Source organism: Dicentrarchus labrax, unplaced genomic scaffold, assembly GCF_905237075.1.
Source record: "Dicentrarchus labrax unplaced genomic scaffold, dlabrax2021, whole genome shotgun sequence".
Classification (NCBI taxonomy): Eukaryota; Metazoa; Chordata; class Actinopteri; family Moronidae; genus Dicentrarchus; species Dicentrarchus labrax.
Genome location: NW_026136701.1, coordinates 17387301 through 17411355, shown reverse-complemented (window position 1 = coordinate 17411355; position 24055 = coordinate 17387301). Strand labels below are relative to the sequence as shown.

Sequence of the window (24055 nt, the reverse complement as noted above, 5' to 3'; positions counted from 1 at the left end):
TGATAATGAAGAATAAAACGATTTCATGCACATCATTTGTTATTCATGTGGTCACTGTGTGCTTGATGTATCTGGACCATCACACTAAAGTTAGCATGACTCCTGATCCTTCAAACTGTTGTTAGCAACATTTCAAATGAATAAAGGAAAAAGTCACAGGTCTTATTGTAGAATCAGTATTTTCATGACAAAGGTTTATTGTTTTTTACCTCCAGACAAACAAAAACAGAACTATTAACTATTAAAGATATTGAACTATTGTTTGTGCCGCTTGATTTGTTTGACAATGCTAAAAGGATTTGGCATCCTTCATGAATATTGTAGTCTTTTTGCTGAACTTTAACATAATAGTATGGTGTTCTCCATTGTTCTTTGTCCAGTGTGAATAGAGTCAAATATGTGTTTTATCTTAACCGGCTTATTGTAGTGCATCTTCATGCTGTCACTTTGTCACCTGGGGTGACAAACAATAAAACTTTTCACCAGGGTCTGGTTTTAATGTTTGTGGGTGGGAACACAATACGAGGACACACTCATTATGCACTTGTTTTATTTACAACACACAGCATTTTCTTTATCCATGGAATGGATGGATTAAAAACAGAATTCTCCCAAGCAGACAGTATACACTCTTTATGTACATATTATGCAATATGTTAACTTCTCATACACTATGCCTTGGAGTATATACTGCATGTATCAGTGTATGAGATCTTGATTGCAATTATTGCAAAATGCTCCTCGTCTCTTCCGCACCCTTGCCTCTGTGGTGTATCGACTGCTGTCTAATCGGCCTCATCTACTTCCTTTAATGACTAATGCTTAGCAGCGTGTGTCAAGGCAGACAAAAAAAAAGCACTGAGGAGTCTGGAGATAAACAAGGACAGGTCATAGCATTGAGACTTCCTGATTACACTCCATCCACATCTAAAATGTCAGGTTTTTCAAGTGATTTAAGTGTCAAAAAGACCATTGTAAATATGGAACCTTTACAAATCTGTGATTTACCTCTCAAAGATGGAAAAACATTCACACCAGATGATTTGTTTGTTGTTGAGGCAGTTACAGAAGGAGGGGGATTACAAGACCAAAAAAAAAAAACATTGCATTTCAAACCCACTTTATTGACAGCTTTTTGCCCTCAGTACAATGCAATGCAAGATTCAAGGTGCTGAGCACAGAGGAATAAATACGGCAATAAATATAGTACCGACCCGCCTCACTGGCCGTCTTTAAGTCACACTCGCTGGAGCCATCAGACCCTCACCACAAACACACAAACTGATAAGACGTCACACACAACACTGAGCCAAAGGTTTTTGCTTCCACCTTAAATTACAGTGGTCATTGATCAGCATGGATTGATGTGTGATGTACAATTCAGCTTTAGGGAAAGCAAAGATGTTTCCTTTCTTTAAATGGTTCATTTTCTTTCATCATTCTGACAATCGCCTGAAGATTGGTACACGGAGGGCAGACTGGAAGCTAGTAATTTCACATGGTTTATAAAAAATTTGAGTTTGGATCTGTCAATGCATCCAACAGAAACCTGCAATGTCAATCGCTTCATTTTAACAGGAAAGACGGAATAGTACAAGAGAATCTGAATGATCTATGGTGAACAGAATGACATCTTAGTTTAACAACGGCATGCATTGCCCTCAGGTTTTAAAGGTTTTTACTCCTTACAAACGATGACAAGATAAAACCACCATCTAATCAAGGTCCAACCCCATCAATCCAGCCCATTTACCCTAATTCATAGATTTGAGAGGAAGTACATTTTAAAATCTCTAATTCCCTCTGTGATATGTCATAAAAATGGCATTGCCTTGATATCTATGGAAGATTATGTCAGATATCCTGTACAGTTTATGTCGATGAGCATTTCAAGTAAAAGAGTAACAAAATCAATGAGCACAAATATTTTTAAAAAATCACATCATGAATGCTCACAGACAGGTGACATCTGGCAAACTCTGAGAAACGCTACACCACACAACCACATTGTTACACATATGGCAGCAGTCAAAGGCAATTGCGAGACAATATATTTCATTATGATCCAGGCTGTGTATTGAAATTTTATTACAATACATGAGGATAGAAAAACCTCCTGCTCAGTTTAGCTCCATCTCACCTTGGAGAGAGTCTGCCTTTTGTTATGCTTTATTTAATTGTTTCTCATACTTAGCTGATTAAACTCTTTGAAACATATTATGCTTTATGTACGATGTCCTATATATGTAACACCATACATCATGATATATATGTGAAATATCTGTCTTCAGACTTAATTTAGCTGGTTTTGGTTTTTCCGATATGCCTGTTAATTCCAACAATGTTAGAGTAGTTCTATAAACATTTATTAGTAATTTGTTAATATAACATAAGTATTTTTGTATAATGGATAATTACAATTACAGTGTATAAAACCAACTGGTTCCATTATTACACACAGGCGAAACTGGTGTAACTTTTTTCCTCACATCCATAATTCAGACAACAATACGTTTCTTTATTTCTGCAGATTAATTCCTGTCGTTGTTTAGACATGTTTTCTTCTTTACAATTTGCATTAACTTAAAGAGAAGATGGAGCAATCTGAGCAAAAGCACTGGCCACTGATACGAGGCCGGTGTGCCTGTGGTAACTAGAGATGCGTTGGATGACTTTATTTTATGAGAAGCACTGTACGTGTCTCATTTTAAATGGGTATATGTAGTTCTTCCTTTCTCTTTTTTTCCCCCTCCTTCTCTGTGTCCTGTGCTATGTGAAATATTATGTAAACTTACAAACCTTGTATAAAAGTTGAAAAAAACAAAAAACAAAATATGGATTAGTAAAGCTGTTCAAAATGTATGGACTGACACTGTTTGGAGTATTAGTGTCCAAACTTGGCAGGAAAAAAAGGGAAGCAGGATGTTAGCTGTTCAATAACACACTACAGTACAGTACAGTACATACAGTGTATGGTGTGGGTAATTACTGTCTCTTTCACACACACAACTAACCTTCCCTTTCTCTCTCATATCCTCCGCTGAGGCAGAAAATGAAAGCTTATAGCCTACTTGCCAACAGCTTAAAACGTTTTTAAGAGCAATGAACCCATTGTGGATCAAACTGTCCTTAATTACTGGTTTGGCGGAAATTGCATTATGGGCAGTAATTATCGCCTTCATATGCTGTTCGTATTCCTACTGTGTCAATCAGTATCCAGTTTCCAGACTAGAGAGAAACAGAGAGAAAGAGAAGGGAGTTTAAGCAATCTGTGATTAAGGCAGTCTCATAAATATTGCAGAGAGGTTTTTGGCCCCTGTTTTGGAGATAGACTGCCACCACAGTCTTGAGTTCCTAGCTCTTACTATCGGCTGCCTCCTATCCCCACAGATTACAGAGCAGACGGGTGGATGTGAATACCAATGGTAAAAGAAAATCTGTGTATGATGCCACAAAGTTCGATCCATGGAGGAAAAATATCCCATCAAAAACAACATTGAGCAGTAATCCTCTTTGGAAGAAAAGGTCATATTTGGTTTGTGTATCAGTCCTCCACACAATGAATAATCTTTTACATGGACCCTAAATAAAAAAAAAAAGCACAGCTCAGAGCGATTTAATTAAGAAATGAAAGTAAAGTAGAAGCCTATATCTAATTTGTCCACTGAAGTTAGTGCTAGGGGCTTATTAAGCGGCGTGCAGAGACGAGGATAGACAAAGGTCCCACTTACAGTAGCTTAACTCTGTCTCACTTAATTGAGTTCATTCCAAGATACAGAAAAAAGTCAAAGCAGATACATACATATTAGTTAGACATAGGAGAATTTGCTCCCTCACTGTCTTCAGATGAGTTCCGCTGATCATTTCGCTTCCTTGCAGCTTGCACGTTATGAGTTCAAGCAGTTTTTAAATCTGCCAACATGGCAATCCTTATGTACTGTACCCTTTACAGTGCTTCCAATTACTGTACTTAGGGCTTCAAGTAATAACTAGACCTTTATCAGAGCTTCACACCCTTCTCTATACAGTGCAGTAACAATCCCTCAGACCCACTCCTGCATGGAGCGCTTGCAATACAGTATGTGGCGCTGTGTGCTCTTCCTCCTGAACTGGAAAACGGTGTAGAGGAGGACCATCATGCACAGCGCCAGGACACAGGGGATAGCGATGGCCACGGCTTTCTCCGTTCCCCCCGCGCTGTCCAGTTTGATGACAACGTCCGGGTCGCCATTGTCGTAGTGGCGTTCCTCCGCCACCGGAGGGCTCCAGTCCCAGTCAGGGTCGGCAGGTAGACCGTCACAGCCCATGAAGTCCCTCAGGATGGACCTCGGGTAGCCAGGCTCCACTCGAAGCAGCTGGTTGTTGAACTTCCAGTACTCCTTTCCCTTGTAAAAGTAGGTAAAGCCTGCAGGGAGGGATTGTGGGACACAACAAATTCACTTAAATACATTAACTTCACAAGGAGAGAGTACTGGGCAGCTGCATTTATCACTCTTAACTGAACTAATCTTAATTTGAATAAAAGGCTTCTGTCCGTGCTGTGCGCTTTAGCTTTCTTATAAATTAAGCTTCTCTTTTGGGGTATCTTCAGCATTTTACAGAAAATGTGCAAGATTTTTTAAATAGAGGCAGATCATGTGCAGCAAGCACAACTCTGAAAATCTTAGATAAAAAGTGAAGAGAAGAATACAGAGAGAACACAAATTCTGTCCCTTAAAGTAACACAGGAACTAGTTATTAGAATTATTTTTAGTCATAGAATTATAATGGCTTTAAGTGTAGTGCTGCAACTAACGATCATAATAAAATGTCCCAAAATATCTTCATTTTGAGAAACTGCTGCCAGCAAATATTAATCATATGAGATCATCAATAGTTGCCGACTAATAAACTTTTAATCAACTGGCTGATTAATCAACTAACTGTTGCAGCTTTAGTGTAGTGTAATGAAACAGCAGTGTATGCATTGAGTTCCTTTTTTCCATTGTTTATCACTCTCCTTTTACACGTGCTATAAATGTGTGCATATGTTCTGACCTCTAATAACTGTTTCAAATAGAGATTTTACACTGGTTTATACATTTACTCTGGAAAACCAGAAAATTGCAGTTATGTTAAAGTTATGTAAAATGCTGCTCAGTTTTCCTTTTGTCATGTTGTTTTATTTATTACTGAAACTATAGCAACATATACCAGACAAAAACATTTGAAGCCTAACTAGGTCTCTCTGCAGTACTTGAAGGTATTGTTCTTGATATTTTATAAATGTCACTGTGTCTTACAAACAGTGTGTGAAACTACTTGAAACTAGCTCCAATCTCACTGACTAGTTAGTAGACTAGTTACATGATCCAAAAAAAAAAAAAAAATCGGCGTACCATTGGCCTTATCCACAAAAGCCCCCTGTGGAGAGTCAGGGATGCCCTTCCAGATGGTGATGGGTTTGGGATAACCTGGATCCATGGTCCTCATGTCCTCATTGTACCTCCAGTATCTAAAACAGGGCAGCCATAAATACTACAGTCAATACAGATGGTGTATGCACACAGTCAGAGACATGTACCCCCATCAGACACCTGACCCTGCAGTAATAGTGTGCTGATTTGGGTCAATCCCAAGTAGGAGGAAATAACACATTCTTGTACACAAATCCACACACACACACACACACACACACACACACACACACACACACACACAACACACACACAAACACAAATCAGCATGGAGTGACAAGAGTTTAATTAATCCGACACACGACACAGTTACCAAATCCAGCAACACTAAAGCAGCAAAGGATCTATTTGGCAGTCTTCTAGAGTATACAAAGGCTACTGACTTCCCTGTTCTCTTCTGTCAGTCGCACCAGCATCCACATCTATCTGAGAGAGACTGCCTTAGTGTCCCTTGCACAGGACTGGACAGGACAAAATCAATTAAAGTCAAGGCGAGCAAATGTTAAAGGGTTTTGCCCTCTTGACTCCAGGCTTTTCAACATGTAATGTCACGTGAATGTGTAGCCAAGTTAAACAGTCCCTCCTCTTCATGATGATGTAAAAATAGTCAATTCATAACATGTGCAGAAGGTGACTAGATATGAAAACATGTTTGTTGCCCAATATCTAACATAATAATTACAAAGTAATGATATTTTACTTTACTTTTATGCCTTTATTTGACAGGATGGGTGAAGATAGACAGGAAAGGGAAGAGAGAGAGATGAGGGAGGACACACAGCAAAGGGCCGCAGCCGGAACCAAACCTGGGAAGGACCCAGCTTGCATGGGGCACGCACTCCACCAGGTAAGTCACTGTGTGCCCCATCACATCGACTTTCTAAGTTGGATATGGTAACCAGGTATGGACGTTGTTGTTTTTTTTACTACAACAACATTATTCCTATCTTTTGTGCAGCATCAGAGTTTTATCTTGGCACAGCACTAGACTTTTACGCAGTGTGTTTACAGTCTGATGTCTTGTAACTTGTAGTTAGACATAAAAGAAAATAGTCTTCACCCTCAATCTGACCATTTAATGCTCAGCAAACTTAATTCACATGACCAGACAAAGCAGCCAATCAATCATCCATACCGAGTTTATCTGTCAGGCAAATTTGTTTTCAGACGTTGTGATTGATCTGCTTCTCATACTCTGGCACTCACACACATAAATCTTGCTACACTGTGTCATTTCTTTAAACTAGAACAAACACCACCCTGTCACACGCAGAGAGAGACAAAATCATGCTTGAGACGATGGACAGAGCGTCCTGTTTGTCAAGATGTGCAACAGCAGGTTGAGGGATGACAGTATCATGACAAAGCATTTTGTCAGCTTTCACCACAGAGTCCCCTGACCTCTAAGGATATGATTTATCATGACAGCTGAACAAACATGTGAGTCACACTGGCCAACTCTCAAACATTAAGACCCTTGCAATGCACACAGATAAACAACAGATTCTCTGATCTGGTTGTTTTGGAAAGACTCTCCAGTTTCAGGGCAGGTAACTAACTGCAACCAGGAATAAATCAATAGACGTATACAAGTGGACACAATCATATAAATACTTTACAGGAAAAGATCAACTCTGAAGTATCAAAATCACAATTACAAATGTTGCTCTGACATTGGTTCATAATGAGTTGAAAGCCAATAAGCAGCATTTGTCAGCTGTTAAAGAGGCAATCAACGTTTTGAAAGCTTCAGAGATGCCAGCTAATCTATGCCAAAATTGAAGATGCATTGATCATCAAACCTGCAAAATGATTAAATATCTCAAGGGGAACAGTCCCAAAAATCATTAAATGTTCCAAACAGATAAAGAGGAACAGAAGGGAAGGAGCTGACAAAAAATACAAATGTATATTTTATTATTTTGTCTGTAGGATTCACTCCTCAACTTATTGTTTTATATAAAACCAAATTAAAATATGTAATAATTGTACAAGCTGGCAACACAGAGTCAATTTGGCATGAAAAATAGACTTTAACAGAGCTTTCAGCTATCAGTGGTCCTCATAGTATTTGTTTGCTCTTGTTCTGCCTTAGTAACTTCATTTCTAATAAGTACTTATAATTGTTCCACACAGACCTGTCTCCTTTGAAGAAGTAGGTTTTGGCGACATCCTCCCACCAGACAGCTGTCTCGATACTCTGAGTGGGCATGCCACTCCCGAACAGCGAGATGTCCTGAGGGTACGAAGGCTGGAGAGTTGTGTCCTTGAAGACCCAGAAACGGTTTCCTAAAATACACCCACAAAGTTAGAAGGCTCTGGGACAAAGACATTATCATAAAGATGACCTCAAAAATCGCGCTACACAAAAACCTGCCGGCTCTCAGCTCATTCAAGCCTTTTCCAGTGAGTCTATTTATTTCCATTCATGTGATTTCAAAGGTCAGATGTATCACCTCGTTTACAAAATTTCCACACAGCAGAAAATCTATGCAGTGTTATCTATAACAATAAACAGCAAGATGATGCTTTGAAGGCAACTCCACCGAGACTCATTGTTTTCAGTTTTATTGAAGCTATTGTTGCATTTAATTCAGTTTTATCATAAGTGCCTGAGGCAGAGTGAGGAGAGCAGTTGTGGTGGTGTGTTTGCAGTAAGTAGCTAGACATCACATACACACACATGCAGTTGAGTCCCCCTGAGAGAATAAATAAAGCATGAGGCGCTCTGATCCCACTGGGTGACAGATGTCATGTTAATCTGCCTGATGGACGGATGGCTGTACTGGACCTGCACCCGTTCTGCTACAGAGCACAAAACAACCTCAGTCACCCGGTTAGTTGCTGTATGATGAAAGATTAGTGTTTAGAGAGCTCAAACATGCACATTGACTTGTAAATGCAATAAAAGATTACTTTTCATTTATAAATAGAAGATTACTGTATGTTTTTGTGGTGGTATGCAATAAAATACTTGTTTTTTTTGTCTTTTATCAGTTATTACATTTTTATGACTTATGAAAAATATCATAACTATATATAACTATATATTTCTAATTAAGGATACACTATTGAAAGTTCATTTGTGTGACCTACTTTTATCTTGTTAGAGACATTTTCTATGTTTTATTTTGCAATTGAATCTGGGACAAAAATACAATTTAAAACAAAGCAGATTTTTGGAGAATTTTCTTGTCAAATAATAAAAAATATATGTTTACAGTGTTTCCTTTCTTTTTGAAACATTTGCAGAACAAATATACTATACTAAAATATTTTAAATCTTGCATTGTGTACGTCCATGTTTGCAAGCTAGCAGTCTTCTTCTTGCCTTTGTTGGTGTATTGACACATTTCTAGGTGCGTTTACAGCAGCATGTCAATCAATGAAATAGCATGAAAGCAGTGGTTGAAATCCTGTGCAAACTAGTACAAGCTTAACACTAACCACTTGTAACAACATTGCTCTTTAGCACTACTAGAGGTCAAAAACTCTACAGGATGCCTTTTATAAATAAAAAAACTGAAAAAGTAATTCAAAAATTGATTTTATTACCTTTGAAAAAGACAAACTTCCCTTCACTATTTTCATACACGGCATCAATTTTGGCAGGCAAGCCTTTCCAGAAGTAGTTGATCTGCATGGGGTAGCCAGGGACCACTGAGTTGTCCCGTACCCTCCAAAACCACTGGTCCTATAGAAATGGATATGGTGATAAGGCAGAATTACTATCACTAATATCATCATCATCATAATCATCATCATCATCATCTTCATCATCATCCCAAACAGCGTTAAAACCCCTCAGGCAGATGATCTACTCTACCTTGAACACAAAAAGTTCCTGTCGGAGGATCGCCAAGGTGTTGAAGCCTCCATCACATATGTTGGGTTTGGAGTTGGGGTTGGAGGGCTTGGCTCCCTGTGGGGGGCGATGGGGTCTGGCGTGGCGGTCATGCTTACGGGGGTCTGAGGGTGGGTGGAAGCGAGGAGGTGGGACCGTGGGTGGGGGCCTGGTAGGCTGCGGTGCTCTATCTGGTGGACCTAAAAATACACCAAATATTTCATCCTCCTTCCATACTGTTTCTTTTTGTCTGTACAGTGCAGTTTCTGTGTTTGTAAGATTTAACTATATTTGGGACTGCCCTTATTGAGATATTAAATAAGTTTACCGTTTTTTTTTTACCAAAGCACCTTTTAATTTTGGCACAAATGATTTGGCCTCTTTGGAGCTCTGTCAGTTGACTCATGTTGTTTTGAAAATGCCTGTTGGCTGTCCTCTTTGACAGCTGACAAATGCTGTTTACTGGCATTCAACTCAACATATCTCAATGCTGCAGCAGCATTTGCAATAGTGACTCAATAAGGTGTTAGAACAACATAATACATATGTAACGGCTTGATCTAGCTCCTTTCTGACTATTAGAATTTACAGAAAAATCAGTTATTTGTTCAACTAAATAATCTTTGATAAAAAAGGTTAAAGAGAGATGTACAAAGTAGTTACCATAGATTTTCTGGATGCCCTGTAGGTCGTCGTGAGGTAGTTTGAAGTTCTCTGTGTCCATGTACTGGTAGAAAGGAGCCATGATAGCAGTGGGGTCATTAGAGTGTTCCAGACCAAGGGCGTGGCCCAGCTCATGCACTGCAACCAAGAACAGGTCGTTACCTAGAGAGGGGAAGAGAGCATTGTGAATGCACAAACACAAAGCACACACAGTCCAGTTGATACAGAAAAGGAATAAATGTGAGTATATGTGTGTCGTGAAGAAGTTAACAGACATGCACAGACACACTCATGGACACCAGAGACAGACAGTAATAAGCACAGATACACATCAAAAAATCAGATTAATATGGGCATTTTTACAATTACTTGTATATTCTATAAATGATAAGACATGTCGGAGTATGCATAGGCACCTTGAAATTAACCTTCTCTCCTTTTCTCAGGTATTCAGAAAATCAGTTAACCAATTAACCAAATTATTTATAAAGCAGAGAATGCTGAATATTTGCTTGTTCCACGGTCTTACATATGAGAATTTGCAGCTTTATGTCACCATAAATGAACCTTTGGGTTTTTGACTGTTCCAGTTGAGCAATTTTAAGACATTACTTTGCATTCTCAGAACTTATGTCATTATTTCTTTGACATTTTATAGACAAACCATTAAAAACGTTATTGACAAATAACTGGTTGATTAATCAACAATGAAAATGATTATTGCTTGTAGCCCTCTAGTCCAGACACAACTTCCATTGAGTTAATGCGGTGCTGTGTAGTGCAAGTAAAGATTACTGGAGGTAAATTGCAAAGCAAGAACACTTTTTCTTTTTTTCTCCATAACAGAAGATAAGCCACATGTGAGCTACAGCTCACAGAGAGCAGAGGGACACACACTCACGTTGCTGCCCAAGGCACCACACAACAGTGAAAATACAAACACACGTTCATACAGTATAATGTACCTGAACATGTACAAATGTCAGCATAGCGCAAGGAGACACTGTGGGTCTAATTCATATTATAGTCAAACACACACAGACAAATTAAAAATGTCACAGTCAGTGTTTATGGTCAGCACTCAGTTCATAGTGTCAACCTGATTTAGAAAGAAGCACACCATTTACGTACAGCTTGTGACTGAAGCTGTCCCCAGGAGATTGTCGCCCTTTAAAACATGATATCCACTGCTGCCAGCAGTGCTACACAGAACAACCACTGACCCTCAGCCAGCAGCTAAAAGGTTACACCTCCCCCTCCCCCATTTATCTAACACAACCAGCCTCTTCCACCTAACCAAAAATGTCCCACAAGGACTCCCAGGAGACAGGCCGGAGCTACCATTAGCGTACATGTCAACATGCAACATTTACAATTGCACTGCTGTGAAAGTCCATTAAAGGTTGCACAGCTTTCGAGACACATAAGCTTAGACAGGAGCTTTTTCAGAATCAGCTTCAGCACTCCACATAGATAACCCTGGGACACCGCGCAAGGGTGAACATGACTTTGACTTGGGAGTCTGAGACAATTGGAGTATGAGAACAAAAGAGAGACAGCGAGCTGATGGGTGGCAAGCAGTTTCCCAGAACAAACACAATGTGAGCTGTTGCCCTCCCCTTCCACTAATGGGAGGATAAAATGTAAGCGTATGGCACATGGGTATTAGCGAAGTAGCCTGGTGGTGCTCTGACAAGCCTGGCGCCCTGCAGCCAGGGTAATTAAAGTGTGTGTGGATGCACGGTTAAGAAACACATCTTATCTCCCTCTTTGGGCTGCTGTGCATGGCCAGAAACCACATTGCCAGGGTGGCCCACATGTGGGCCACAGTTCTTTGTTATAAGATAAACTTAACCTAACTTAATTTATAATTATACATAACATAACATGAAATGATACAATGCAACATAACTCAATAATCCAATCTAACATAACCTAATATACCTATGACAACATGACATAACTTAACCTAATACACCCATGACACAACAATATAACCCATACTGACTAATCTGCCTTGATTTAAGCATATCATACCATAACAATACAATATAATAAATAATACAACATAACATGATGTAACACAACATAACTTACCTCATTAAAACCTAAGGAATATGTAATATACCCATAACAACACAACACAAGCCAACATAACAAAACACAGTGCAACACACCACAGCACAACTCATGACAGGATATAACCAATTATAAACTACTGTAACCTAACCTAATATACCCATAATAACATAACATAACACAGTAAAGCACAGCATAACATGGCATATAAACATAACCCATAATAACCTAACTTAATCTAATATGCCCATAATAACAAAACATGAGTTGTATGGATATATAACTGGCATTTTTCTGTTTTACCTCTCTTGAAGCATACCACTGAGCTACATCAAAATCACTAAAAACAGAATAGCCATAATCATGTGCCAGCAACCAATGTCTTAAAATAGCAGAGCTTTCTATCCTGTCATCTGAAGAGCTTATTATGCAGAAAAAAACATCAAAATCCTGACAGATGGGGTGATGCGTCTTTACAGAGCACAGACCGATCAAAGACATCTCTGCATTCTTTGTTTTTGGTTAAGCATCCCTCATACCCTGCCCTGTGATACCATCTCTGTCATATTGCCCTCCTGTCTAGCCATCTGTATTTCCAGTATTTGCTTTCCATCAGTCCTTATCTGTCTCTCCTGATGACTGCTCTTCTTTCTGTTTCTCAATGCTTTCCTCGCTCGTTCCACACACCTTATTTGTTTACCTACCTGCCAGCATTCTGCTTCTCTACTTTCTTTCCTTCCCTAATCTTAATCTCTTACTATAATAATTTCCTTTCCGCTCTGCTGAAGTAGCTTCTCTTTGCTTTAGCTTTTCTCTCTACTCCTTAACACTTTCTCTCTCTCTCTTTTCTTTGACTTACCATCATGGTTGGGGTTCCCCAGGGTCCAGGGCTCATCTGAGTCAAAGTGTGTGTCCCCTCCTATGCCTGGGCCCGGGAAATAGGCGTGAGCGAGGAATCCCCCCTCCCCGTCGAAGGGTGAGCTGTCGCCGTGAAAACCCGAAGCGAAGATGATGGTGATGTCCACGTCACGCCTGCCAGTCTCCAGGGCGCTGTATGGAACGGCCTCAAAGCGTAAGGGAGTCACACCCTGCCACACGTCAAACGCCCGCCGGATGGCATCGTGAGTCTCCCGGGGACCCACCTTTGGCGTGACATTTTTTATGCTGTGGGAAGAAGAAGAGCAAACGGATTAAAACGAGAGGTGGAGGGAGGTTGTAGTTTAAATACTGTGTTCATAGTAGTAAAAGACATGGATGTAAATGATGCAGCAATCATGCATATACATAATGCATGCATAAGACAGAAGGGGAAAAACACGTACTGCATCAACCCTGTGCCTCGTTATCCCATTAATTTGGAGTGAACATTTTTACTTTGCAAAATGAGGAGACACTAAAAGGAAAAGTTGCACTTGACACAACTATCTCAAGCCCGGCAGCTTTTACTGAACTTTTAACACAGCAGTCGTTATCAGTCCCTGGCAGGCAGAGAGGAATGGGAAATCTTCTCCCTCTCTCTCCACTCATTTTCATGAATAAAGTGCAGTCAGCAGCAGCACTGGCTCAGCACTGATTGACATTCCATTAGGAGAGGTGGCTCATCAATTCAAATTCGTGGGGGGAGGAAGGATTTGAATAAATTGACAGTGTTATCGTCTATTACTGCTGTAACCTGTCAATTTGCAGTTGTGCCAGAGACCCGTTTATCAGTTCTCCTCAGAACCTATTAAAAGCTGGAGCTTAATCAGGCGAGATAAGATGAGAGTTTGAATATTTCTGCTGAGATTACGGACAATTTACACACAGGATTTTCAAACAGTCTTATATGAGGGAGAGGAAAGCAGTCAATCTTAATGCTACTCAGCTAAAACTGTTTGTTTTAGTTTTATGAAAAGGAGAGAATAAATGGAAGAGGATAAAAAAAAACTGCCTGATCCCATTTTATATTTTGCCAGCAAGCTATTTATACACTGGAAAGTAAACATACTCACAGCACACATGGGTGAATGTATGTGTTAATTTGGATGGTGTGATGTTGACTATATTTATGTGTGCGTGCCCCCATATATGTGACGTATTTGCACAGTCTCTATGACAACACAGAGCATGTGATCCCAGGTGGTTAAAAAGGAGGAGATGAAAGACGAAGGAGATCTGAGAAAATTAACACTGGCACATGTGAACCCTACAATAAGCGCTGCTAAACTCAATGGTTGCTATGACAACTGCCACCACTATCTCTCACCTGTAGGTGATGTGTGTACGCTGCCACTTCTGTCCCGTCAGCGCGTATCTCCTCTTCCGTGACCTCGAAGCACTTTTAAATTTGTCCGGAACTCCACAGCGAGGCTTTTGCATCCAACTTACAGAAAAGAATAGAGAAGGAGAAGAAAAGAGAAGAGAAAAGGTGACTCGAGTTTGATAACTAAAAGTTGGGAGGTAAACACCATCACAAGACAACATAAAGCACTGAAGTGAACTCAGTAGTTCTCTTCCTGACAGGTGCCAGATGATCACAGCAGCAAAAGTGTGCAAAACATCACTAAACTACTGCAAACTACAGTCATCAATACAAGTGTAGGATCAAAAATCTCAATGAGAGCTGAGAGGAAATCATGTTTCATGTTTTCTCACTCATACCACATCAGATTATCACAAGTACAGAACACACACACAATACATAGGCAAAACATTATTTCTCACCTCAGCGTGATATCACTGCATCATCATGCAAAATGAGAAGAAGGAAAAGTGTTAAAAACCTTCACCTGAGGTTGTTTCAGGTGAGGTGACATCTCTATTTCTGTCCTTCACTAATTCATTGAAATATTGATAGCAATTCCTTCTGCATTTTAAATGAATGAGCGCAGCATTTGCATCAATGTCCTACTGAAAGTGCATGTGCGCCTCAGCTTATGTTCATACAAGCGCATCGTCCACGGCATGTGTGTATACTCACTCCTTGGTTCTCTCATCCAGTGTCCCTGTGACATTGAGACCATAGACGCGCTGCATGGCAGCAATGGCTGAGTGCATGGTTTGGGCCGAGCGCAGGACAGACATTCCCGGTTCTGTGCGGGAAAGGTAGCCATACCTCTGTAGCCATCCCTGCGAGTGGGGGAGAGGGAGAAAGATTTTAAGACTTGTTCTAGTCTATTTGCCTTTATTAGAAAACTCAAGTGGAGAGAGGAAAGACATGGAGATGGAGTAGGAGATGACATGCGCAAAAAAGGTCCCAGGCTAAAATCACATCCAGGAGGTTGAGCATTTGCATTACAAGTTTGTTCAGATAATAAATTAGTTGATCATCTACTATAATATACATGTATCAACCGAGCTTCTGTGTTTTGTGCAATACATCAAAAGTGAAAGGCTATAAATAAAAGAGTCTATTCTGTTCTCTTCATGTCTTCCCTTTACCTGCAGCTATGAACTTGAATCTCCTTCATTTTGTGTTTGATTAGATTTGGTCCCACGTGTAACTACTTCAGTGTATTTTCTTTTTCAGCATTCATATTTCACCTAATGCTGGGAGGCTGTCTAGTACAAACACAGACCACGGACATTCCTCCACCGCAGCGGTTGGGGTACCTTGCTCAAGGGCACCACAACAGCAGCTGTTTAATGAGGACAAAGTATTGTTTGCTGAGTTACCCTAGCCAGTTTTTCCTAGTAAGTGGCCAATCCCATCATAAAAATCAATAATTCTGTGCGTCATTCATTCTGCACCTCACAAAAGGATGGAATGTGACTAACCCATTGCTACAATGCTTTTTTATTTATCGCAAGAAAGCAAGCTGCACCGAGAAAGAGCTGCTGTGGATGTATTTATATTTAAGAGTGTGAATTAAATGTTCAGGAGCTTTAATGAGGTGGAATTTGCATGTAAATAGTCTTTTGTTTGCAGAAATGGTCTATCCAGCAGTGATTTAGGTTTAAATTTGTCTGTGCATATTTGCTCAGAGGCTCTGTGGACATCAGTGCAACTGTTTGCATTTGAATCCCTTCCAGTGACCTTAGTCAGTGTTTGTGTCTTGCGGCTGCCGGTCAGTGTACATGTGCGGGACCCTGGCCCTGCCTCCTCTTGCCCTACAAAGGGAGAGTGCGGCTCGATACAGAGAGGAGAGGTGAGGCCGAGCATCATCCAAGGGTCACTGCCAGACTCGAGGTGCACACAGCTGTGCACACGCCAACCAGCTGCCTCCACATCTACTACACAGCCTATGAGATTCTCCAGCTAGCTAATCTGACTAGCTGTCTCCTCTGTCCATCCCTCCCCCTTCTGCCTCTATCCCTCTTTCTGCTGAGCTAAACGCCTTGTTTATCCCTTTTTTTCCCCCCCATCCTCTCGCCTGTGGGTGTGTTTCCTGTGTGTGTTGTGTTTGTTCAAAGGCACAGAGAGATCTCAGAGAGATATCGGGCAGATTTCATTGAGCCATAAAATTGAATAATGATGTGTGTGTGTGTGTGTGTGTGTGTGTGTGTGTGTGTGTGTGTGACTGTCAGCCTCAGCATTTAATTTCTTCAGAGTGGTGGGAGGGGAGCCTGAGGTGAGGATGAAAATGACATCAATTAATAAAGATACAAAAAAGCAAATCCTATTATGCAACTTGTTTCTGTAAAGGTTTAATCTCCTCCAACACTATGATGCTGCCAAAGCATGTCTGACTTTATGTTGGCCTGTCAAAGTGTATCTAGAAATGAAAACAGGACGCTGTAGGGCATATTTGTTAAACTAAACCACCTCTAAGAGCAATCATATCTAGGTTGCACATTTGGCATCAGTGGGGCTGGATCAGCTCAGCTCACGGACCGCAGTGTAATAAAATGAGCATCCTTCTCTTTCATTGCACTCTACAAATGAGGAATGCTCGATATTTTCGCCGTTAACTGCGTGAGTCGTCCTGATAGGCTTACAATGCATCCATGTTATGCGTTATGGTAATTGTGCCCACGGATCGCGTGGGGTGTCAATATATATGATTTTCACGCGGTGGCAGATGATGTGGAGGAGAGAGCACGGTCATTTATGATAACCAGGGAGGGAAGGCCATTTATCTTACCTCAACGCTGAACTGATGATCCTCCTCTCCGGACACGGCACACGAAATCCAAAGCAAAAAATGCAAGCAGAATGCTGCCGCGTAAAAGCAATCCGATGGTTTTCTTTTACTGGAGGATACTAAGGTCATAATGACCTGTTTTTCCCGAGCGTTTATTAGAAGAAGCCGCCCGTCTGCTTTGGCTCTTGTGTCAAATGAAAATCATCGGGCGAGCTGTCAAGGCAGGATTCAGATGAAAGCGAGAAAAGGGCCACGAGTTTTATAAAATCCCCGATGGTGGCATAAAATGTTCCGATGTCAAGCAGAGATAACGCTGCACGTTAGACCCGCTGCCCTCGCCATTCTTATTTACATCAGGGGCTACATCTATCCAGCAGCATCAATGGCCATGTACAGTACCCAGTCTGCGCAAGATAGGCTCCCTCCCGACTCGACGCCTGCGCTTTGATTTCTCACACAGCGCAGCGCTGCTTGGCAGCATCATGAGAGCTGCCCTACAGAGTGCATGAGAGATGAAATGCCATTCTTCAGAACTGCCTGTGCGTTTGACTTTTACATTGCAAAGGCCACGGCTCTGTGCAATTTGAAGCGCACATGTGCAGTCTGATCATTTGATTTTAAATTTTATTTCTTAAAAAAAAAACAAAGGCCTTGGTCCAGATTATGGACTGATGTAGCCTACATTCCAGTGTTGATGCCTTTATAGGCCAAATTATCTCTATGTGCACCCTACTATAAACAAAATATAGCCTGCATCTTGTCAATAATTCATAAATTAAACAATCATCCCATCTTCATCATCATTATGTAAATGCACAGTTCACAGGAACTGCTGATCACTAGCCCAATTATGCTCATTCTCCTTAAAACATGTGTCCCACAGTTCACCCCTGTGTTGATATCTGGCCTGGAGACCCAGAACAGACGACCCTGACAGCTTCCCAAGACATTTATAGCACCTACAGCTCTTCATAGCCCAGATATGCTACAACAACCTGCCTCAAGCAAACAAGCCACAAGATGGCGATATTTCATTGAGGAATGTTGCCGCCAGCTGTTTTCCTTTTAAAACCTCTGAGGACACGGGACACACTGGAACTTGAATCCACCCCACATGAACTAATGAGCCTTGATATGACAGGCAGAAAGGGCATATGGAGAGTATAGAGTGAAGAGTAAGCATGTGACAAAAGCACTGACACACTATTATTTTAATTCAGGAGGTTTAGTTGATTTATTTGGGAATTAGGCCTGATGTAAATCAGGAATTAATAACATATATGACAGATAAATATCACATTAACAATCCCCCTTGCTTTCAATCCATTTATATGTTTATACTGAGAGGGCATCAAGGAACTGAGTTAGTTAAAATGTAAGCCTTACACTGTGTCTCGTGTCCTGTAATCTTCTGTCAATGGACCAAGTATTTAAAAAAAAGAGGTGTGGATCCTGGCTCTGAACCTGATGGCTATACCTGCAGATAAATCTACATGTTAGCTGATTACATCCATGAGCTCATTCTATCAATCACTTGTATAAAAGAGAGTTGGAATGAACATCATCTGCCAAGCTGACACATTTGTGGCTTGGCAGTTTTTTTGTGACCCTGGTCCAATCCAAAGTCTGCAGCCAGTTTGCTAACGGTCAATCCTTTGATCTCTTTATTCCCACTTGTGAATGACTCATAGGTTCCTGTAGTTCGGGGAACTTTCTCATCGCTGATTTGAATGGATCTGGCGGAATGTGCCACCCTTTACCAAAAGAGAGTCGTGGCACCAGTGTTGGGAATGCAGACCTTCACCCCGACTGCGCCACAGTCAGCACCAAACCACTTCAGTCAGTGCAAAGCTCCATAGACCATAAGGGCCCCATTAAAGTCACCTTAATGAGATTTAACTCTTGTGACCTTAATGATAGAATTGTATACTGTCCAAGCACATCATAAAAGCAACATGTTTGAGTGTGTTCCCTACATGACCAGGGAACACTTAGATTGCAGCAACTACAGTGAGGGAGAATCTATAATCCTTTAAACATCCTCAAAACATGCTTCAGAAAATACTGGCAACTGCTCCTGTCATAAATCTTTTAATAATAATGATTGTTATAATAATACACAGTTATAACTGTTACAAACATTCATATTTTTATCTTAGAATTTTTCTCTTTTATATATATATTATTATATATATATATATATATATATATTTATATTTTCTAATTGTTGTAATACTTTATCCCAACAGGTTAGCCACACATTTTATTTTATTTTGTTATTATGTGAAAAATAAAACTTAAATAAATTCTTGAAATAACTTTTGTAGTGCTCAAAAAATGAAATTAATTACTATTATTATATGCGTAGCATGCCACACACAGACCTGATCACACAGAGACACCAAACGAAATTATTCTCATTACTCATAACTGTGAACAAGGTGTTCTATGTTATGAAACAGGATGTGACTGGTTGAGAAGTTGAGAAATGGATTCCTATTAAAACAGGTTCATTCATTTACCTTTAGGTGTTTACTGTGTAACCCAATGGGCTGCCATGGAGACCACATGCTCTGGCAAGTAAGCATGGCTCAGAGCCAAAAGACCAGGGGCCTCACCAGGAAATGGTGAAACACAGAGAAGTAAGACATGCACAGGTTTTATCGCTCTTCATAGAAAAAGAAAACAAAGTGTGTACGTGTGTGTGTATACTCACTATTAAAAAACAAGAATCCATTCACACATTCATATATTTGCCTTTACTATTTATGTTTGGCAGATGGAGACTTTCCTTTGGGGTGGGTGGGGGGTGGGGGGGCAGATGGTGAGATACAAGGTAATCTCACTGGCTTCTCTAATTAAACCTAATTAATTGGTACTTGACAGTGTGTTCTGAATGCCTAAGGCTTTTTAGCCATACCGCTGAAAACAGGATTTAGAAAGCTATTATTAAAGCTTTTATGGATTCAGTCACATCTAATCCAAGTCTTATCTCACATGTCAGAGATATGGCAGCCATGACACGTGCCTAAAACAGTGCAGAGATTCACAGCAAGGATGTCTGAAATTGAACATTTCATTTTGGAAACAGTTTGGTGGATCTGTTTCAGGCGTCATGCATTATTTGTTCATCTGAGCAATAATTGAATACTTAAAGTGCTTTGGATCAACTCTTCTGCATATAAGGAGCTATGCATGAATAGTGTTGAGTTGAGTTTACGAGCAAGAAAGCAGATTTAGTAGAAGGAAAAGCAGAAAGTATCCACACATTGGATTAAAGGTCCCAAAACTTTATTTCTTTTCTTTATTTCTTTTTCACTTTCATCACAGTTTTTCAAAATCATATTGTGACGTAATGTTGTCCCAGCCCTACTTATTCTCATGGCTGATATTTTATTTTCCGAAACACAGCTATAGAGTGAAGTCAGATACTGGCTTTGAGTGATACTATATGATCCCGTATGTTATGATGATATTCATTCCAGCTCTCTCTTGTCATGTTGTTGGTGGGGGCTGGTACTTATCCCATGCATGTTTTCCTAAATTGGACTTAGATGTTGCTAGTCCATCTGGACCCTGTCATGCAGATCAGACTTCAGACCTGCAGGGTAACGAGTCATCTCCCACTCACACCACGGTCACATAACCGCTCCACCTCACTTAACCACTTAATAAGACTCCTATCCTCCTAGAAGTCTTATACTGTTTGGCTTTTACCTGAAAGAATGTGAGTCTCAAATGTGAGCTGCACTGATTAACACATACTGCATATCCAAAATGTCCTTCAGGTACTGAATACCAGAACTTACTGAGCTTAAGAGATGGAAAATGTGAGGGTATTGCAAGGTGGGACATGTATTTACTTTGCCAGCCAGTATCTGTCATCTCCCGTCTCGCTCTTTCACACACTTTCTTCTTTCCTCTCTGGTTCTTTTTTTTTATACTGTCTCTTTTGAATCCCCAGCGGTCCGGCCATTATTCTGTGTTTGTTTAGTGTTTCTGCTTGGCTGACAGACAGCTGTGGTGTGAGGCTCTTGGTAGGCCTGTGCAATATTCAACGGCGATGGATGGCGATATCTAACACTGGAACAACTGGGACTCTTTCTTACTGTGGAACATTTCATAATTGAGACGTTGACTAGTGGTGTAGAAATCGGCCACTGGTGAGAGGCCGAGGTGATTTCTTTCCCTTTTCTGTTTTAACAAGCCTCCATTGTGGCCCAATATGTGGCAAACCTTGGTTTCAAAACATTTAAAAGCAACCTGAGTCAGATTTAAATATATGACCCTGAAGCGAAGCTGACATTTGTATTTTCACTCAAAGGTAAAACTGCAATATTTGACCTCCCTTGATCCTCTTTTAGAGAACTGGACCATTTTAAAGCATGTAACCTTGTGAACAGAATAACTCTCACATTATTGGTGCTCCTTCAGTTACCGTTTTCCTCCTGACTTAAATGACAAAGGCCATGGATTTATTTTCTGTTTCCCAATGTAAGCACACAGAACAGTCAAACTGACAGTTGCACCACGTCCACAGCACACTGAAAATAGCTGGGCTGTCTCATGTGAAACGTTAGCCTCACATTAGGTAATTTCTCCTCAAGGAAAATGGTCATAATTTCACCCAACACAATAACCTCTTCCTCCAACAGTACAACCAAAGACGATTTGCTGAGCCATTAGGCTGTGGTAATGAAATAAACACCAGTGTGAAAAATGATTTCTATCACTCCTGTCCCCATAGAGTCTGATCTGTGTACAACAGCAAACACATTTAAGCAGCTTGACATCCAATTAGACTCGGCTCCAATCAGACAGACACTCTGTCAACAGTCTAGACTTTCTGTCCATTCAACCCCAGTATGACATTGCTACTGACTACTATCTTTCATACATGCACATCAACAAATAAAAAAGGGTGAAAAGGTGATTTTTAGGGTTGCCAGACCTTACCGCTGAGCTTTGCTGGGCTGGGCAAAATTTAACCAAACCTCCAGAAGTTAGTTTGACATCCCGGATGAGTCATCATCATCCTTTTCTCTAACTTTCTATATCTAGGTGTTCACCTAAAATAGCTCCAAGAACACTTCATACGTCAGATTTTGGTGTATTGGTAAGTGACAAAAACTCAACATCTCAGCTTTTTGTGCAGTTTCTTCAAGCCTTTTAGTCTTCAGAGAGCACTTTTGTCTAAATAACACCGACAAGGCTTTTTTCATTGTAGATATTTTGACAGGACATAGCGGGAAAGAGCAGGTTTAATTAATAACAGTATAAATGACTCCATTCCATTTAGCTGTGCCTGTTCCAGCGTCCTGATATAACGCATGCTTACTACTGGGACACTTAATAGAACTGAACTATTAATGTATTTAGTTACACCTGTGCTTTTCCTGCAGCAACGCAATACTGCAAATTAATCAAAACATGTCATCATTATTTTGTTTCTCTTTTTATACACAAAGGGACAAAGTCACATCAAAGTCTAATTCCCTATAGAAAATCCTCAGAGCGCTATACCAAGGGCAACTTAAGACTCACTCTACTGAGCATTAAAAGCAGGAAGAGAGGGACACCCAGATAAACACATGTAATCACTCCACCATCTCTCTCCCTGTTTGCATGTCCACAAGTGCATGAAAGTGTGTATTTCAGCCTGTGTGTGTGTGTGTGTGTGTGTGTGTGTGTGTGTGTATAAAAAAAGAGTGAAAAGAACAATTTCCCCTAGGGGATTAATAAAGTATATCTTCTTCTTCCTCTTCTACTAATCCACCTTTCTAACTGCATTTTTCATATATCAATATCAGAGTATTCTGATAGGTGGCAAGACATTAATAACTAAATTCAAGGGTTACTTAATAAAAATGTTACTATAAAAATATACTGGTTGTATCATACAATTTTTAAACCCTAACATATCTAAGTTGAGGTCTAGTAAAATTATCTGGATGACCTTTCCCATCTCCACCTTCATTGAGCCTCCTGCATCTCAGCTGAATCATTTTAGGGAAAACAGACCATAAAATCATGCCCTCAGCAAGAACTGATTTTTGTTTGCCGAAGGAAGTTTATCCAGCTTATCAGTGCATCACTGACAGCAACTGGTTTGACAGCAATTTTCACAGCTATATAGCTCCTGTGGGGTTTTCTTTTTTGGGGGGATGTTTCGACCCTTCACTTTATTCATAAATGCATCTAAAAACAACAACAACAACAACAACAGCAACAATATAACACTGTGCACAATGTTGTTGTTTTTTAATCTAAAACTCATGCACGCTGCCTCTACCTGAGCTCTTCGAGAGGCGCCTCTATCCTCCCTCTTGCTGACGTCAGAGCAGCCAGTAGCGTGTCCTCGCGCTGCACTAGCACTGTCTGCTTGGAGATATCTGCGCGAGGAGGAGGAGCGGTCAAAAGTTTCCCAGAGAAGGAAAAGTCTTTCACTTAACGAGAGAGAGAGAGAGAGAGAGAAAGAAAACAACCCTAAAGATTTTGAAGTTTTGATAAAGCGGAATACCGCGTGTTGTCGGCATGGAATGACACCCCTCTCTCACCCAGGAGCTTCAAAAACCACGATGGCAACCCGTTTTCTGAAGTGGATCAGTCTCACCTCTGTGCTGTGCTGGGGCTGCTGTGTTCTGGCGGAAAAGAAAGGTATGTCAGGGGAGCTGTTACAACATTGTACGTGGCTGGGTTGTAATGCCAAGCTGGGGCTTTCGCTTTCCGTCTTTTCCTCGTCCCAAACATTTACAGAAAACCTCACAGAAAGAAAAATCACAGAGCCGCAGAGAAACTTTAAATCCAGCGTGGGAGAAAAAGTTTCTCACTGTCTCTGTGGTCAGTCTGTGTGAGCTGGTAAAAGCTAACACAGAGAGGCTCCAATAAAGTCTAGCTTTCAGTATCAATGGGGGTTAGTCATGGGGTCACGAATACAGTCGCGGTCAAAG

General features: G+C 40.5%; 2 protein-coding genes across 3 annotated transcripts in view; one reads left to right on the top strand and one right to left on the bottom strand.

The window, feature by feature from the left end:
* Window positions 1-533: 533 nt before the first annotated feature.
* mmp16b (matrix metallopeptidase 16b (membrane-inserted)) lies at window positions 534-17587 on the bottom strand. Of its 2 annotated transcripts, XM_051405008.1 has the most exons (11): window positions 17106-17586; window positions 15002-15150; window positions 14746-14760; window positions 14288-14404; window positions 12902-13206; window positions 9964-10125; window positions 9283-9500; window positions 9012-9150; window positions 7595-7745; window positions 5379-5494; window positions 534-4405 (listed from the first exon to the last, which is right to left on the bottom strand). In XM_051405008.1, exons 1-11 carry the CDS (start codon window positions 17232-17234, stop codon window positions 4044-4046), a joined length of 1863 nt encoding a protein of 620 aa, XP_051260968.1. In that variant the 5' UTR covers window positions 17235-17586; the 3' UTR covers window positions 534-4043. The 2 variants fall into 2 exon arrangements, with proteins under 2 accessions (XP_051260968.1, XP_051260977.1); XM_051405017.1 differs by lacking the exon at window positions 14746-14760 and having other exon boundaries at window positions 17106-17587.
* Window positions 17588-23471: 5884 nt separating this feature from the next.
* egfra (epidermal growth factor receptor a (erythroblastic leukemia viral (v-erb-b) oncogene homolog, avian)) overlaps window positions 23472-24055 on the top strand; it is a 39971-nt gene continuing 39387 nt past the window's right edge. Inside the window, exon 1 of the mRNA XM_051406174.1 lies at window positions 23472-23762. Coding sequence (XP_051262134.1) covers window positions 23645-23762 — 118 coding nt within the window. The 5' untranslated portion in view covers window positions 23472-23644. The remainder of the gene's footprint in view (window positions 23763-24055) is intronic.